Genomic DNA, 17,112 nt, shown 5'->3' with positions numbered 1-17,112 from the left:
TTTCAGAAAGTTACCAGATACAGTGAATTCTCAGATAAGATTTTTAAGAAAAAGGTTTGTCTGAACTTTGTTGGACTTCATTTTGACAGCATGAAAGGACATACAGGTTAAATATATTAACAATGGAAGTTCCAACCAGGTGTGGTGGTGCACACCTTTAGACCCAGCACTCTGGGAGGCAGTGGTAGGCAGACCTCTGAGTTCAAGGCCAGCCTGGTCTACATAGCAAGTTACAGGCCAGCTAGGGCTACAGGGAGACCCTGTCTCCTGAAGCAGGAAAGTGATGTCAGTCCAGGCCAGCATGGGCTGCAAAGTGAGCTTGAGGCTAGCCTAGAATAAACAGAAAGAAAAAAAAAAAAAAAAAAAAAAAAAAAAAAAAGAAAGTTCCCTACTAATTCTTAAAAATTGGAGTTAGTGATGGTTTTAGTGTGTGTTTGTAAAAGGATTTTAAAGGCTCTTATTTTTAAGCCTTTAATAAAGTACAGACATTGTAATTCAGACTTAGTAGTAACTCAGTTATAACTATTACCTTCTTTTCACTAAGGACAAGGATACCCAGAAAGATAGTTTTGTTCATACCTGTCTAACCAAATCACATGAGCAGTTCAGAGATTCATCTTTGGACATGCCTTTAGAATTCTTTGGTTTCAATTCTCAAAAATTCCATAATTAAGAGTTGAGTGTTGGCTGGGCAGTCTTTTTGTAAAAGGTCTCCTCCAGTAACTAATTGTAAACCAATGCCTTCATCCTAATTATTGTATGGGTATGGATTGGAAGTGTATCAAAATCTCAGACCACATTCTAAACTGTAGTATCCATTCTTGAGGATTCCAGTGATTTGCATGCACATTGATGTTTAGAAAACACTATAAATGAAGCCATCTTATGACTGCTGAAAGCAGTTGAACTCCCCCTTGGTCCCACCTCTGTGTGTACTAAATTCCGTTTTCCATTGGAATGTGAAGGATAAAATACCAATATTGTAGGGGTACTTCTTGACTTAAACCATTTAGTTTTCATACATGTCAGAGGTAAAACGCCTTCTGTCTACATAAGGTTTTTCTTGTGTGTGCTCATTTTTATCTTGCCCCTTACACCACCACCCTTAAAAAAATTTTTTTAGCTGTTATACAAAGTGGTACTGGGAGTTCTTAAACCCAGTCCTTACCTCATTTTGACTCTACCTTGAAAGAAGGTGCTTCTCTCCTCACTAAGAGTTGTCGCACACTTGTATTCTGCCCAGATAACTTCAAGTCTCCTGCTCTTGATTATTGGATTGCTATTACTGCTTTGCCTTACTAATGCTAGCGTTAGTGAACAAGGTGATTTTGTATGGGAATCTGTTTCCAAGTAGAGGAATAAGACCATGCTTCTCAGTATAATCAGACCAGTATTACCTGAAATTGGTTAGAAGTACAAATTTGTGGGCCCAACCCTGGATCTAACCCAGACTCTGGAAGGTGGGCCAAAGAACTTAATTTTACAGGAGATGCTTGGGCACAATGAAGTTTGAGAATCACTTTAAGAATTCTCCACTTACTCTGTGTGTGTACGCATGTGTGTGTGTACCTGTGCACATGGACAGAGACCAAAGGAAGACACTGGGTGTCTTGTTCCACAACTTGCCTTACTGTAAGATAGGGACTGTCGCTGAACCTGGAGCTAGACTGGCACACAGCAAGCCCCAGTGATCTGTCTACTCCCAATAGCACTGGGGTTCAGGTGTGCATGCAACCACATCTGGCTTTTTACATGAGTACTAGTATCCAGACTCGGGTCCTCATGCTTGTGTAGCAAGCACACTTACGCACTGAGCCGCCTCTAGCTCATTTCACTTTTTAAATCTGTAGGTTCATAACAGTCGGAGGATACCAGAGAGCCAAGCCACTTAACAAAGTGGCTGCTTTTATAGTAGAATTTACTTCTCTCTTCTTTAGAGAGTACAACGATTCAAGAGTTCATGATTTGTAGTGAAAGCAGAATAATTGCAGCCAGTTAAGTTTTGGAATAAATCTGTAGTTTCCCAAATGTCCCCTATATTCAGTGGGGTGCAGTCACATACTTGGTTTTGTTCCCTCCTGTTAAAAGCAAGGATTAAAACTACTAACCAAAATTCTGTCTGTAGATTATTGATGTTTTCTTCTCTGCGCTTGACCTTGGTTTTGCTCATATGGGAGTCTGGTTCTGTGATCTTAGAGCAGCACTTACCCTTTGATAGCACCAGGATTACATCACCTTCCAGAAACTCCAGGTCCTCTGGCTGGGTAGCCTCAAAGCTAAAGAGCGCTACTACTTGGCTCCCCTCCTTAAGGTCAGCTTCCGTTGTCTGGCTATTAGCATGAGAGCTTTCACTTTCCTTGGGTTCATCTAAAAAGCCTTGGTCACCCTGAAATAATAAGGGGCCTGTTAATTTTGCTTCAGAGCCACTGCAGAGTGCCTTGCTTTCTAAGACCATGAGAAAAGGCTCAGCTTTTATCTGTAATTACACTTCTTACACATCTTAGACACTGGTCATGGACCTCTTACGTATTCCAGTCATTTTTGTTCGATGAATGTTGAAGAAGAAAGATACAATCCCAAAAATTTAAATTACAGGACTTAAGTCAACACTAGAAACACTGCCAGGTTAAAATGTACTGTTCTGGTGTTTATGCTGTTTGTTGAATCTTGGTGTATGTGGTTTTTCAGTTTTTTAATATGAGACAGGCTCTCACTTGAGTAGCCCAGGGTGGCCTGGAACTCATCCTTAGGCCTCAGCTCCTGAGTGCTGGGATTACAGATGTGTGCTACCACTCCTGACCATATATACTTCTAAAGGTGGTACAGTGGATTAGCAAAAGTGCCCCCCCACACACCTAGGATTTTACACTAATTCCTGTTTACTAGCTGTGTATCCTTGAGCAATAGCATAACCTCTCTGAAACTTGGTTTCTACACCTGACATTGAAATGAGGTGGTATGACATCATAATAGCTGGCATTCATTGACTATCGCTTTAAGGCAGTACTATTCTAAGTACATGTTAGTACTTAAACTTGGTTGGTGATACATGTTGCTGCACCGAGTGGATGCACAGTAAATAGTTTGTTTTCTTAATTAGTGAAGAAAAACTTACTGCTTCCAAGGGTAATCGTGGCAGAGAATATCAGCAAAGATGGAGTTCTGAACAGCCCGTGCAGGGAGTTTGGGGGAGAATTGTGGATATATAGCCACTAAGCATGGCCTCTGAAGGGAAAACTAATCATGACAAATTTTTAAGTGAAATTGTTCAGATTTAGAGCCCAATCTTTTCTAGGCACATGTCCCCCAACAGATGAATGGATAAGTTCCAGTAGTCATACAATGGGATACCTTTTTTTTTTTTTTTTAATGTGTATGAGTATATTGCCTGCATGTATGTGAGTGCACCCGTGTCATGCAATGCCTTGGAGGTCAGAAAAGGGCTTCGGGTTCCCCTGGAACTGGAGTTAAGGACAGTTTGTAGCCGTCATGTGGGTGCTGGGAATCAAACCCGGGTCCTCTGCAAGAGCAGTCAGTGCTCTTAACTGCTGAGCCATCTGCAGCCCCAATAGGATACCATGTAACAGTTAAAAGGAGTGGATAGCTATAGTGCTGAAGATGATAGTATAAAATCTACTAAACGTGTCACTGCCATTTCTAGCCTCTAACTTTGCTCCTGTCCATTTCACTTGAAAGTCAGGTATCTCTTGGCTAGACTTCTGGGCTAATAAGACAGCCTTCCCTTGTACTGTCGGCACAGTGTGGTGACTGAATACAGGCAGGTTCTGGAATCTTAACATTTCATCACTGAGCAGCTGTGTCACTTGGTAAGGTTGCTAACTTTTTTTGTTTCATGAATTCCTTCACAGAATGCACTTTCTCTAGAATCTGACCCTTGAGCAGTTCTCAGTAAATGCTATTAGTAGGAGGCTGTCAACTTCCTCTGTGAAATAAATGCTCACCATTTTCTATCACGCCAAGGGTTATAGAAACCGAAGATGCAAAGCACCTCTGAGCTGGGCTCAGCCATTCACTCCTGCCGTTGTTGTAAGCGATGACCATGATGTTTGACTCAGTCAAGCTGATGGAGGCAGCTTGAGGCTTCCTCTAGGAAACCCTCTGCTGTCTGCAGCTGGGTAAGGATGCAGGGAGAGCTGCTGTTACCCATGGTTGTCCCCATCACTGCACACATTTCCTTGCACATAGGCGATGATTGATAAATGATGAGTTGTTGAAGAGAGAGTGGAATGACTGTAGGTGCCCTGGGCTCCCTGTACTCACCACTGTGTTCTCACACCAAAGAGTCAGGCAGTAGTTTTTCACTTGTCCCCAGGCATCTTTCATGCATTCTTCTGAAAGGAGCACCAGCTCAGTGCTGTCCCGAGGCCGATAGCTAGTCAGAAATGGGTGAAGGCTAAGTCAGAGGACATGAGCACAGAAAAAGGACCTTGTAGCCTATCCTCTACGTCAGCATGAGACCCACAGCTGTATCCCCAGCTGCCTTCACAGGACTTACCTCAGCTTGGTATGCTCTGGCAAGAGCCCCAGTTTCTTAGACACCATGTCCCGCAACCGACTATAGGGGAGGCCAAGCTGAGTCTCCATGACTACTGTGTACTTGTAGTGCACCTTGAGCGTGTAGGGCATAGGCACGTTGAGCTTCACTTCCTGAGAGGGAGGGAGCAAAGGGAACACCTTGATGTATAAGGCCTTCAGCAGCAGTCTGGCTCACCATAGCCTTCCATTCCATCACATGTGGATCCCCCAGGGAGCAAGGGACAGGCCAGTAAACAACTAGTTTATCTAAACCGTAAGAGCCATCAGAGGTCCTCTAGTCCAACTTGCTTGGACAGAAGTCTACTGAGCTATGCATGCAACTAGGGCTAATATGAAATATGTGTAGGGGCCTGTCCAGAAGATGTGAGGGATTCCTGGCCTGTGGATGGAGTGAACCAGTTGAACCAGGTGGTAGCTGGTTCAACTCTTCCATTGGTTCTCTGTAATCCAAAGAGCCAAGCCCACATTGGACACACCAGGCTCACCCATCTTCTGGAAACAGTAGAAGGGAGAACTTACCTTGAGCTCTTTTTGTTTGTGACCTAAGTGGAAAAGAGAAAGTATAAAGGTGGTGAGTGAATACTCGTGGCACCTGTCGCCCTCAGTGCCCAGCTTCTTACCCTTTAACGTCTAGCAATTACCTTAACAATACTTGAACATGTCTGTGCTTCAGGAACCAACGTGTAGGTAACTCAAAGCACTAGTATATCCTTACGCAGCCTGGGGAAGCAGGGGTCCTGAAGACTGGTTAAAGCAGCGAGATCAAGACAGCAAGAAGCAAGGGCTGCAAGGTGGGCCCAAGGCAGAAACACTAGACCCACTTATTTCCTGGCCTTTTAGTTTTGTGTATGCCTGCTAAGATGCATAATATATTAAAAGAGCATTGTGCGTATAACTTATACAAGAGAAGTGTGAAGCTATTTACCACAGAGAGTATAAAAGATCTTTGATCTCAAGCCCAGCTAATTGTTAGAATGACTTGGGAAGTTTTGCTAAAAAGGCAAATTTCTAAGTCCTATTCCTGTCCCTAAAGTATAACAAAAGGCCTAGGAGTCTGAAGTATTTCTCCAATATGTGCTTCTTAATAAACCTCTCAACAGAAAAAGATTTAAAAAAAAAAAAAAAAAAAAGGTATCAAGGATATTGGAAGGGGAAAATGAAAAAATTCACACGTGGAATATACATTATTATTTTTTTGAATAAAAAAAAAAAAAAAAAAAAGGCTATCAGGGATATTGGAAGGGACAATTGAAGAAATTCACATGTGGAATATACATTATATATTGTTAGATGTCCCAGATGACATGTATACTGTGGTTACACAGAAGCTGTGCTCATTCTTAGGAGAGACACGCCAGGTAGGTTGTGTCATGGGTCCGAAATTTACATATAAGTCACTCAGGAAAGAATTAGAGAACAGGGGATGTACATGATGCAAAATGTAAATAATCGTGTTTATTATTGTGTGTGCGTGTGCATGTGAGCACTGGCATGCAGAGGTCAGGGACAACTTTGTGGAGTTGTTTCTCCCCTTTTACATTTATGTGGGTTCCAGTGATCAAACTCAGATCACCAGGTTCGTGCAGCAAGCACCTTTACCTGCTGAGCCCTCTTACTGGCCCATACCTGGTGTATTAAGTGCAAGGTGTTTGGGTGGGTGTTGTACACTGCTTCCAACTTTTCCGTAGGTTTGTAGTTTTTCAAATAATCATTCTGAGTGGTTCTGACAACAAGGTGGTCATAGACAGGATACTTTTTAAATTCTCCATCAGAATCTGCTTAAATATCACTAGCAGCAAAAAGCATGCTTCTCCAAGACAACCCTTCCTACATTTGGAGAGACCCTTCTGGAAAGAGCCTCCCTTTCACACCTTCCAGAGAGCCCTTGTTCAACCCCCAGGACTCTGCAGAGCAATTACAACTCCTCAGTAGTTTGAAAAGAGCTGCTCAGTGCCCTGAGAAAGTGAGAATGCAATTACAGCAGCCTCTCTTCTCTGAGGTCATTTAGGCACTAATGAAGGAGTGTTTGATGACTGCTTTCAGGAGGGGCACTTACTGCCCCTCAGCTGCATTTGATTGTGAAGCAAGGAGGTGGGCATTGTCTTCACATTTCAGTAGATGGGTGGTGCAGGCAAGACATGGTTCTTGTGTGTGCTCACAAATTGAGGCATGCTGGGAAAAGAAACCAGAATTTCCTGGAAGGCTAGGAGAGCAGCTATCAGTCATGAAGCAACACAGGGAGCTCCTGCCCCACAGCCACTAACCTGGTGACAGTTGGGATCTTCCTGGGGCACTGGAACTGGGAGGGGGTGGAATGTCAGAATCCGGGGAGGCTTCCTCCTGGAGGTGACAGACATGGAGCTAACCTTCGTCCAGAAGTGTAAGAGGGCTTCCCACTTCAAAAAGAAGCCAAGTAACTTCCTAAAAGTTGGGGTGATATGACACAGGAAGACACTGGAAAAATGGGGTAAAAGAAGTGTGCTTGGCTTGATGAGAACAAAAGTCACAGTAGCAGTAGGAACCCTAATGCCCACCTACAAGGCCCTTGTGCCTTCAGGCTTGTTGGAAATCGACTGAGGATAGGGGGTCTTGCTGTGCCTCTGTCTCAACTGCAGAGCTCACTGAGAAAGGGAAAAAAACGCCCTCCCCATTTGCAGGGCATTTGGAACTTCTAGATTTGGTGATTGATCAGGGAGGGCTCAGCACATACACTGCTAGTTACACAATGTGAAAAGACAGGCTGCACAAGTGTTTAGGTGGTGAGAGACCTGATGGAAAGGCCGACCTTCCAAGGGGGAGCAGGGCCGGACAAACCCACTCTGACTCCACTCTCTAAAGCAGACCTCTTTGATTTTGAGATGGTCTCGTTGTACTCCAGGCTGGCCCCAAACTTGCTATGCAGCCACTAATGACCTTGAACTTCTGATTCTCTTGCCTCTATCTTCCAGTTGCTGGGAGCATGCACCACCATGCGTGGTTTATGCAGTGCTGTGGACTGAACCCAGGGCATGGTGCATACAAGGCAGACATTCTACCAAGGGAGCTGCATCTCCACCCCTCATTTTGTGTTCTCTCTGGTAAAGAGGATGCACCTGAGAAGACCCAATCTTCATATACTGTAGTCTTTGCTTCTCAAGTCACCTGACCAGGAGAACTCATAGAGGTTGATGAGCCCAGTGGGTCCTTACAGTTGCTTTCACTGGACACAGCTGATCTTTTCTCCTCATCCCCAGGTTCAGCTCTGGGTGTCCAGTACCAACGCAAATGGCCCAGTACTAGTGAGTCTTTCTTCAGAGAAAGCAACAACACCGCTTTCACAATGCTTTCCACCTCTTTCCAGAGAGATGTATGAAGGGACAGGACAGGCCTTAGCACAGCATTACCTGAGACTTCTGCTGAGGATTAATCCGCAGCTCGACTGGTTCCAGATAGTTGCAGGGAACAAGCCCTTTCTGCAGTGCCACATCACAGAGTCCAGAAGGGAAAACAAAGGCATTAGTGCCCAAAACACAGAACAGCCTGCAGCATGGGGGGCGGGAGCAGCACCCAGACCAAGGAACTTGGCAGGTCTGCAAATAAGGCAGCAGATACTGTCCCACACATAAGCTCTGCCATTTGCTACCCCTAGCACCTCCCCCAACCCTCTGAATACCTGTCCGTTGAACATGACGGTGGCCCAGTTATCATTGCCCTTCTTCAAGACAAAGACAATGTTCCCTGGCATGACCTGTAGCTCCTCTGCTGTCTCAGGCACAAACCCAAACAGCACACGGTGTGCCTCTCCTTCCAGAGCCCTGCAAGGAAGACACAAGATCCAGCTCATCGCTTCGCTTGGACCACATTCTCTTACTGTGGGAGAAGTATAGTGGACTTGGAGCCAGACTTTGCACCACATCTAACTGCTTATTCAAATGAGCAGGTAACTTGCCCACCCACGTGAGAAACTACATGTGAGTGAGCCCCATAACCACAAGGTGTACCCCTTGTCCTTGGGGGGCATGATCCAGACCCCAATATGTGTGAAACCATACATAGTGCTGGATCCTGTATGTACCATGCCTCTTCTAGTCTTCGTACACAAGTCTTTCACCTCTGAACTAACAGCACACACTGTGATTATAACATTTACAGTCTATGATGACAGCAAACCTAGCACAAATTTCTTTTCCCTTAATACTTATGAATAGGAAATCATTCCTCCTGTAGCTTCCCCCCACCCACTTGTTTTGTTTTTGTTTTTTTAAGACAGAATTTCACTTTGTAGCCCAGACTGGCCTCAAACTTTCAGCAACCCTGTCACAGCCTCTCAAGTGTGAGGATTATAGAAGTAAGCCTCCATGTCCTGTCCTTTTCCCTGTTGAGTCCTTTAACATAAAAGGATTTTATAGCTTCTCTTTGGCATAAGCAAATTGCTGATCTTACTACTGCTTTTGTGTTTGGGTCATTATTGAACAACACAAGGAGCACTTGAACAAACACCATGATACCATGACAATATTTATTTAAAGATACTGTTTTGCAGTCGGGTGTGGTGGTGCACACCTTTAATCTCAGCACTCAGGAGGCAGAGGGCAGCAGATGGATCTGAGTTCAAGGCCAGCCTAGTCTATATTGCAAGTTCCAGGCCAGCTGGGACTACAAGAAACCCTCTCTCAAAAAAAGACAAAAAACAATTGTTTCACTTTATTATAATTTTTCATTTTATTGAACTGGTTTCTTTTTCTTCTATTTTAAAATTTATGTTTATTATTACTTGTGTGGGGTGTGTGTGTGTGTGTGTGTGTTGGGGGGGCACATGTGCAACAGTACACACAAGTGGAGGTCAGAGGGCAACTTTGTGGAGTCAGTTCTTGTCTCCCTCCTTTATGTGAGTTTGGAGACTCAATTTAGGTTGTCAGGCCTGTGCAGCAAGCACCTCTACCCTCTGAGCCATCTTGCTGGCCTGATTTTTTTAAATTATCATACACAGCAATAACTGCCATTATGGCATGTCCAAACAAAATTTGCTTTCATTGTTTCCCTCCCTCCTCTCCCGTCCTCTTCCTTCCCCTTGTGCCCTTTTACACACAGGCATCCCTCCCACAGCAGCTTTCATGTCGTAGACATCCTGTTACCCTCCCCTACCCCTTCCTCACCACCTTTATCCCCTCTCCTGGCATGACAGACAAGCCTGACTCTAGAGAGAATGACTAGTGAACAGGTGGCATGTACAGTGTGGGTACACCAGACAGTGGGTTGGTTCACACTCCTAGTAGGGTGAAGCCCAGATGTATGGCATTCATCACACTTCTCAGAATGCAAGCAATTTAAAAGTTGGTGTTGGTATTGATGGTTAATTGTTTTAGACATGGTTTTGTTATATAGCTCTAGCTGGCCTTAACTCCCTATATACCCCCATGCTGGCTTCAAACCTGTGGCAATCCTCCTGCCTCCCAAATGCTAGGATTACAGGCTTACACCACCATGCGCAACATAAAACTAATGATTTTCCACTTAGTGTTTTTTGGACCGTGGCAGACAGCAAGGCTGGGGATAAAGGAGGGACAAAAAGAAAAGAAAAACCAAAGCAGTATTAGATAATGAGGCCCTGAGGAGGAAGTTCCCAAGTCCCAGCTTGAGTGGGCAGAAAGTGTGGCCAGGAAAATGACACAACATAGAAGTCAGGGAAAACCAGCTGAGTGGGGCCTGCAGGAGGAGCAACCTAGGCCAGTGGGAAGGGGATGAAGAGCAAGGGGTGAACTGGGCATTCCAGGCAGTGTGTGGAGCGTCTGTGACTGGCTTGCTTTGTGTTTGACCCTGTTCTTTCCCCTTCACTGACCCCTCAAGGTTGTCGTTAGTCATCTGCACACTGGGACTTCTGATTGTGTCATCCTGGAATGTATGAATGGGGCAGCCCATGTATAGGGTGTCAGGCTCCTGTTCACGCCCCCTCTAAGCACTGCCTTTTGTTTCCAAAGTCTTTGAGCACTGATGTGTGGAAATTCAGACTCCCTAGGCTTCAGACAGCTTGGAAATGAGCTCATCTGGCCCCTTCACTTTGGGGGGGGTCACTGTACTTTTTTCACGTTGTCTAACCCCCTTCGCTGGTAAGGGGAACTAGGCTTGCCTTGTTCCTCAGAAGGAGCTCTTAAGAAAGCTGAGGTTACATCACTCTTTGCTTCTCAGCTTACAGAATGGCTTCCTTTTCGTGAGGCCTTCCCCTTCAGAAACCAGTGAAGGCACCCACATAGGAAAGGGCCTGCAGTCAATATAAAACTGACCTCTGACCTCTGACCTGGGTCCATGTTCCATAGAACACTGCTGTGCGCCAAAGACCTCCCATTCTATGGGTGACTGTGTCCATTGGGACAGCATGGTGTTGCAGCCATGCCCTAGTGGTCAGCCACACCACAGTCAAGACTCCCATCCCAACTACATCATTTGGTTCTAATCTTGTAAACAGAAGGATCCTGACAGGATTACACAGGATTTAGAGCTGACCCCAGCTTCACCTTCTTCATAATTTTCCTTCTATCAGCTCAAGCTTAGAACATATGCATTCTGCACGTGGAACTAAATCTAACTTACCTGAAGATCTCTGGAGTCTTGGGTCTGGGTGGAGGCTCTGCTGCCTGTGGAACATTCAGAAAAAAAAAGAGAAGGGGAAGACAATGGAAGAAAGGGAGCGAACAAGCTATTAATGGTAATTCGAGCATTCTTCCAGATTAGAATACAAAGGCTTCATTCTAGCTAATGGGAGCATTCTTTGGGGAAAAGGCACATTGCCCAGGACTAAGCAGCCCCTCCAGCTCTCTGGGCATGGGTTTCACCACACTTGACCCAGAGCTGGTTTACGGAGGAGGTTAACTGTCACAGAACAATGTGATATCATGGGAAGGCTTTTTGACCTTGAGCTCTGTTCCTTTTCCAGTACAGTTTCTGAAAGCTATGTTCAATAATTATGTTTGCCATGGCATGTGACTTTTCTGGATACTTAAAATCAACTCAGCATCCACTAACAGATAAGAATCTCCTTCCAATGTGTGTTCCCATTGAATATCACGGAGTCTGGTTATCTGGGTCTTTCTGTCCTTGTAGTCGCCTAGCTGTGTTGAAACCCAAGGGACTTTGGCTAGGCTTTCTTCAACTTTACCATAAAGAAAGTTGTCAAGGAATCTAGATGCTGGCCCTCATATCTCCCTGTGCTCATCCTCTCCCATGGTTCCAGCCCTAGTCACATTATGGTCAGGTAGTGGTCACCCTACCCAAGCTGGGTGGTCAGTGTTATCCTGGGGAGTATGCAGGGTATATGGAAAAGGCAGGGGAGGCAACCATGTTCAGGGAACTCTCTCTGCCAGTGCTGACCACTGTTCTTGCCCATCATCATGACACATCACAGCTTGAGTTCTCCTTAATCCGCCTCACCCTCTTCCTGTTACAAGCTTTGTCTTCATCTCTGAACCTACTGTCTCAGATCATTGAGAAAAATCTCTCTGAGCTCAGCTTGGGCTGAGAAATAGCTGTCTCTGAATCCCTTGTACAGGAATAAATGGATAGAGTCCAGAGAGCCCAGGACCCCCAAGACCCAGGATTCCCTACTCACCCTCGAGCCAAAAAAGAGGTTTCATTACGAAGCTTCCAGAGCTGGCATCTCAATTTTCTGAGACAAAGGTCAAGACTTCATGAGATGATCAACAGATCTCTTAGAACTTGGAGAACAGAGGACTGAGATTTGGGAGAGGCTGGTGAGCTGGCCTCCAGAGGGTATGAGACTGAGCTAACATGACCATGTTCTCTACCAGTCATGCAAACTGAGACTGAGAATGGTGGGCAGACACCTCAGCTGTGCTGAGGGATGGCTGAAGGAGCTCTTACAATCAATATGTCAGCCCAGCTCCTCTCCTCAGGGACTGTTTCCCAGATATATCTGGAGACCTACATCCATAGATCTGGAGACCTATATCCATTGGAGATAGGCTGGCTCACCTGTGGCTGAAGAGGGGCAAACCCAGAGAAGTTGTCTTGATGTACCACAGACGCCACAACCTGAAACCAAAACCAGGATGGAGTGAGGTTTCTGCCAGCTCTGTTTGTCCATCCTCTGTGTTCTCCCCAGACCGCCTCCTTTCTCACACCACAGATCCATTGCCGCTTGAGCCCATTATGAAGCTGGATAGAGGCTAGATTGCTGCCTCTCTGGATTAGAACTCTCAACCAAAGAAAGTAGTGCCACCAGAGACCCAGGCTCACTATCTCTTTTAGAAAAAAAAAAATTGATGTGCAACACATATACCATCAAATTAACCATTTTAAGTGAAAGTTCAGTGGCATTTGGTACATGCCCAATGTTTTCTAGTTCCAAAACATTTTAATCACCCCAAAACAAAATGCTGGATCTATTAAATAATTTACAGGTGCCAGTTCTTAGGACCTGGTAACACAAGTTTTTGTTCTATCTCAGTGGATTTACCCATTCAAAGACTGGAATTATTTTGGTTTTTGGTTTTTGTCTTTTTGAGACAGGGTCTCCCTGTACCCCCAGCTGTTCTGGAACTCACTGTGTAGACCAGGCTGGCCTTGAACTCACAGAGATCCACCTGCTCCTGCCTCCCGAATGCTGGGATTAAAGGCGTGCACCACCACACCCGGCTCAAAGACTGGAATTGCAAAGCATGTATCTGTTTTTCCTTTTTTCCATTTTTCATGTGGGGTTTGTGTGTGTGTGTGTGTATGTGTGTGTGTATTGCATGTGTGGGCATGTGTGTGTGTGCATTTGCATGTGCATGTGCATGTGGAGGTCGAGGTTGATGTCATCTCCCTTTACTCTTTCACCTTATTAAGGCAAAATCTCACTAATATGGCTAGTCTTGATAGCCAGCTTGCTCTGGGGATCCCAGTCTGCCTTCTGAGGCTGGAATTACAGGAAGGCCGTCATGTCCACCAGGCAATTACATGAATTCTGGGGATCCTAACTCCCGACCTCATGTTTATAGCAAGTGCTTTAACGGTATCATCTCCCCAGTCCCAGCATGTACCTTTTGTGTCTGGTTTCTTACACTTAGCATACAGCTTTCAAGTGTCATTCATGCTACATTTCTTTTGGTTTTTTACTATTTAAAAAATATTTTGTTTCAGCTGGGCATGGTGGCACACGCCTTTGATCCCAGCACTTGGAGGCAGAGGCAGGCGGATCTCTGTGAGTTCAAGGCCAGCCTGGTCTACATAGTGAGTTCCAGGACAGCTGGGGCTACAGGGAGACCCTGTCTCAAAAAGACCCCCTCAAAAAAATTATTTATTTTTATTTTATGTGTATGAGTGTATTGCCTTCGTGTATGTGAGTGCACCATGTTGTGCAATACCCACAGAGATCAGAAGAGGGCATTGAATCCCCTGGAACTGGAGCTACAGATGGTTGTTAGCCACCATGTGGTGCTGGGATTTGAACTTGGGTCCTCTGCTAAAGCAACCAGTTCTCTTAACCACTGAGCCATCTCTCCAGCCCCTTATGTTCCTTTTGTGACTGAGTAATAGTCTGTTGTGTGAATATATAACATTTTATTTATGCATTCATGCATTGATGGCTATTTGGGGTATTTCCATGTTCTCTTGGCCTCTGAGATTGTACTAGATCTAGTTACCCAGCCACTGGACAATTTTAGTTCATTTAAAAATGTGTCAAAATCAAATGCAGTTTGGAGAAGAGACTGCTGACTCACTTCAAAACATGCCTGACAGAATTTAAAGCCTGGGCTCAGAGAAGTCCAGCTGAAGCAGTCTAGACATAGGGCTGTAGAAATGGGATGAGATTCCCCAGAAGCCAGAAGTGGACTACAGGGAGCACTAAGCCAAGGGTATCTCCTGCTGCTTCTCTCCCCCATCATCCTCTCCACTTTCAGTGAGCGCCTTCTAGCTGCATCTTTTCTCCTTTGCCTCAGTCCCAAGACTCAGAATCCTGAGAGTAAGCTCAGGACTTACTAACAAGGTCAGGCTGATGGAAGAAATGAGAGGGTGCAGTAGTTAGAATGAGGTGTCCTCCATAGGCTCCAAGTATTTGAACACTTGGTCAGTTAGTGGCACTGTTTTGGGAGGGTCACAGAAGCTTCAGGAAGCTGGCCATACTGGAGGAAGCACATGACTGTGGGCTAGCTTTGTGTGATTGTAGCCATGCTCCTCTTTCAGTTTCTTGTTTCTCTGCTTCCTGTGCCTGCCTGAGGATGCGAGTGCTCAGCTCTCTGCTCCAGCTGCCTCCTGCAAGGCCTCCCTGCCATGATAAACTCATCCCTCTGGAACCATAAGCCCAATAAACTCTTCCTTCTATAAATTGCTTTGGTCATAGTGTTTAATCACAGCAACAAAAAAGTAAGTAATAAAGAGGGGCCTGGAGAAAATAAACTGCAAGTGTTCATTCCCCACTGTCAGCAAGCCTCTGCCATCCTTGTGAGCCACAGGAGAAGGCATATCTTTTCAAATCCCTTCCACCTGGCCCCACACAGTCCAGGTCACAAGAGATGCCAGAAGATGAGCAGTTCCACCTACCGTAGCCTTGCCTAGATAATCCTTCTTGGCCAGCTGAGCTACCTGTCTCTCATTGGGCCGGAACAGCCTACCCACAGGGATCACCACTGGCTCGAACAGCTTCTGCTTCTGTAATAGAATAGTCATGTGTCACTCAACAATATTGGTTCATTCTGAGAAATGTGGTGTTAGGTGATTTTGTTACCATGTGAACAGCATGGTGTGCTTACACAACCTCAGTGCTTCAGCCATTGTTGAATATGTGGTTCGTTAGTTGATCAAAGCATATTTACATCTCTCATGACTGTATATCCTCATCTGAAAATGGGAGTGAGATACCATTCCTGCTTTCATCATCACATGGACCACTGGTAAAAGTGCTTTTTCTAACTCGGTAAGCACCTATTAATCCAGAATGCTAAGGCAGGAGCAGTTGGTCTTAGCATCACTTTTTACTGATGTTATTTACCCAGCACCCTCTTTTCTAGTGGCACTGCCTGTCTTCCCACTCTGTGTGGTGCCTCGGGGTTTCTGCCAGCATAGAGAGCACAACCAAAAGGGTGACCCAGGGCCCACTCAAGCGTTATGACAGTCCTCTCTTGGGGCTGGCATTGCTCACACAGACAGACATACAATAAGTTGAGTCTTCTTCTTGGTGTTTGAAGGCATCTTATTTAAAACCACTATTGGGGGGCTGGAGAGATGACTCAGAGGTTAAGAGCACTTTCTACTCTTTCAAAGGACCCAAGGTCAGTTTCCCGCACCCATGTGCTAGGACACAATTGCCTGTAACTCTAGCTCCAGGGGGTCCCATGCCCTCTTCTGGATGCTATGGGCACCTGGACTCAGGTATACATTCCCACACAAAGATACACACACACACACACATACACACACACACACAATTTAAATATTTTTTATATATCAAAAAAGGAAAACCTTCTGAGCATGGTGGCACATGCCTTTAAACTCAACACTTGGGAGGCAGAGACAGGCAGATCTCTGTGAGTTCGAGGTCAGCCTGGTCTACATGGTGAGTTCTAGGCCAGTTGAGGATACAAGGAGACCCTGTCTCAAAAAGAAAACCAAAAAGAAAAAAACTCCTTTGTTCCCAAATGTAATCAAACTATGAATAATAATTTTCTTCCTATTTTTTTTTTGTTCTTTTTGAGACAGGATCTCTCTGCAGCCCCAGTTGGCCTGGAACTCACTATGTAGACCAGGTTGGCCTTGAACTCACAGAGATCTGCCTGCCTCTGCCTCCCAAGTGTTGGGATTAAAGGCTTGTGCCACCATGCCTGGCATGAATCATAATTTTCAACATTCTTTCATATAATTAATATATTTTTGTAGGGAGCCATGCTGTGCCTGGCACTGTGTCAGGCAGTGGGGACTCAAAGGTGAACAAGCAAACATAGTTTCTGTCCTCGTGGTGTTTGAAGACTGCCCAGCAGCAAGAAACCCCCAACATCCTGACTGCAGGCACTGCCCAGGGCCCCACTTCCAGGGATCCAGGGGCTCTGCTCTCCTGTTTTCTAGGACATGGCTTCTCAACCCAGACTGAGGATGCAGTGATGCTGAGAGAGCATCAACAGGCACAGCCATCAAAGGAAATACTCCCCATTGTGGTGTCCTTGGCAACAGATAGAATTGCAGGGGAACACTGTCTACCACCAATGTACTCACCCAGATGCTCTCCATGGCCTTGTCAATTTTGGAATGCCTGGGCTCTGACTTCATGTTTGTTGCCAAAGATAACTGCTCTTCAGCCTTTTTCCATTCCTCCTTCTTGGCATGCATGAAAGCGATATTATACAACACCTAGTAAAGACAGGCCACACAAAATATGAAAGGACTCCAAACAGCACCAGAGAAGGGCTCACATGTCCACACAGGGAATGCTGCCTGATGACATACTCCCCTTTCCCAGCTCACTGTGTTAAGAAAACATTCTAGGGGCCAGAGAGATGGCTCAGCAGTTGAGAGCACTGGCTGTACTTGCAGAGGACCTAGGTTCAGTTCCCAGCACCCACATGGTAGGTAACAACCATCCATAACTCC

At 45.3% G+C, this 17,112-nt stretch overlaps 1 protein-coding gene across 1 annotated transcript in view; it reads right to left on the bottom strand.

Annotated features, from left to right (window-relative positions):
• The window catches only part of Ncf2 (neutrophil cytosolic factor 2), a 52,577-nt gene that overhangs the window by 994 nt on the left and 34,471 nt on the right, over positions 1 to 17,112 (bottom strand). Inside the window, exons 6-16 of the mRNA XM_008824294.3 lie at positions 16,738 to 16,872; positions 15,073 to 15,180; positions 12,523 to 12,582; positions 11,125 to 11,168; positions 8,210 to 8,351; positions 7,941 to 8,009; positions 6,822 to 6,897; positions 5,077 to 5,099; positions 4,517 to 4,668; positions 4,282 to 4,393; positions 2,209 to 2,386 (exon numbers count right to left, since the gene is read on the bottom strand). Coding sequence (XP_008822516.1) covers positions 2,209 to 2,386; positions 4,282 to 4,393; positions 4,517 to 4,668; positions 5,077 to 5,099; positions 6,822 to 6,897; positions 7,941 to 8,009; positions 8,210 to 8,351; positions 11,125 to 11,168; positions 12,523 to 12,582; positions 15,073 to 15,180; positions 16,738 to 16,872 — 1,099 coding nt within the window. The remainder of the gene's footprint in view (positions 1 to 2,208; positions 2,387 to 4,281; positions 4,394 to 4,516; positions 4,669 to 5,076; positions 5,100 to 6,821; positions 6,898 to 7,940; positions 8,010 to 8,209; positions 8,352 to 11,124; positions 11,169 to 12,522; positions 12,583 to 15,072; positions 15,181 to 16,737; positions 16,873 to 17,112) is intronic.

This window comes from Nannospalax galili, unplaced genomic scaffold, assembly GCF_000622305.1.
Source record: "Nannospalax galili isolate Female #2095 unplaced genomic scaffold, S.galili_v1.0 scaffold227, whole genome shotgun sequence".
Lineage (NCBI taxonomy): Eukaryota > Metazoa > Chordata > Mammalia > Rodentia > Spalacidae > Nannospalax > Nannospalax galili.
Note: the sequence above shows the minus strand (reverse complement) of the source record. Positions and strands in the feature narration are given on the sequence as shown.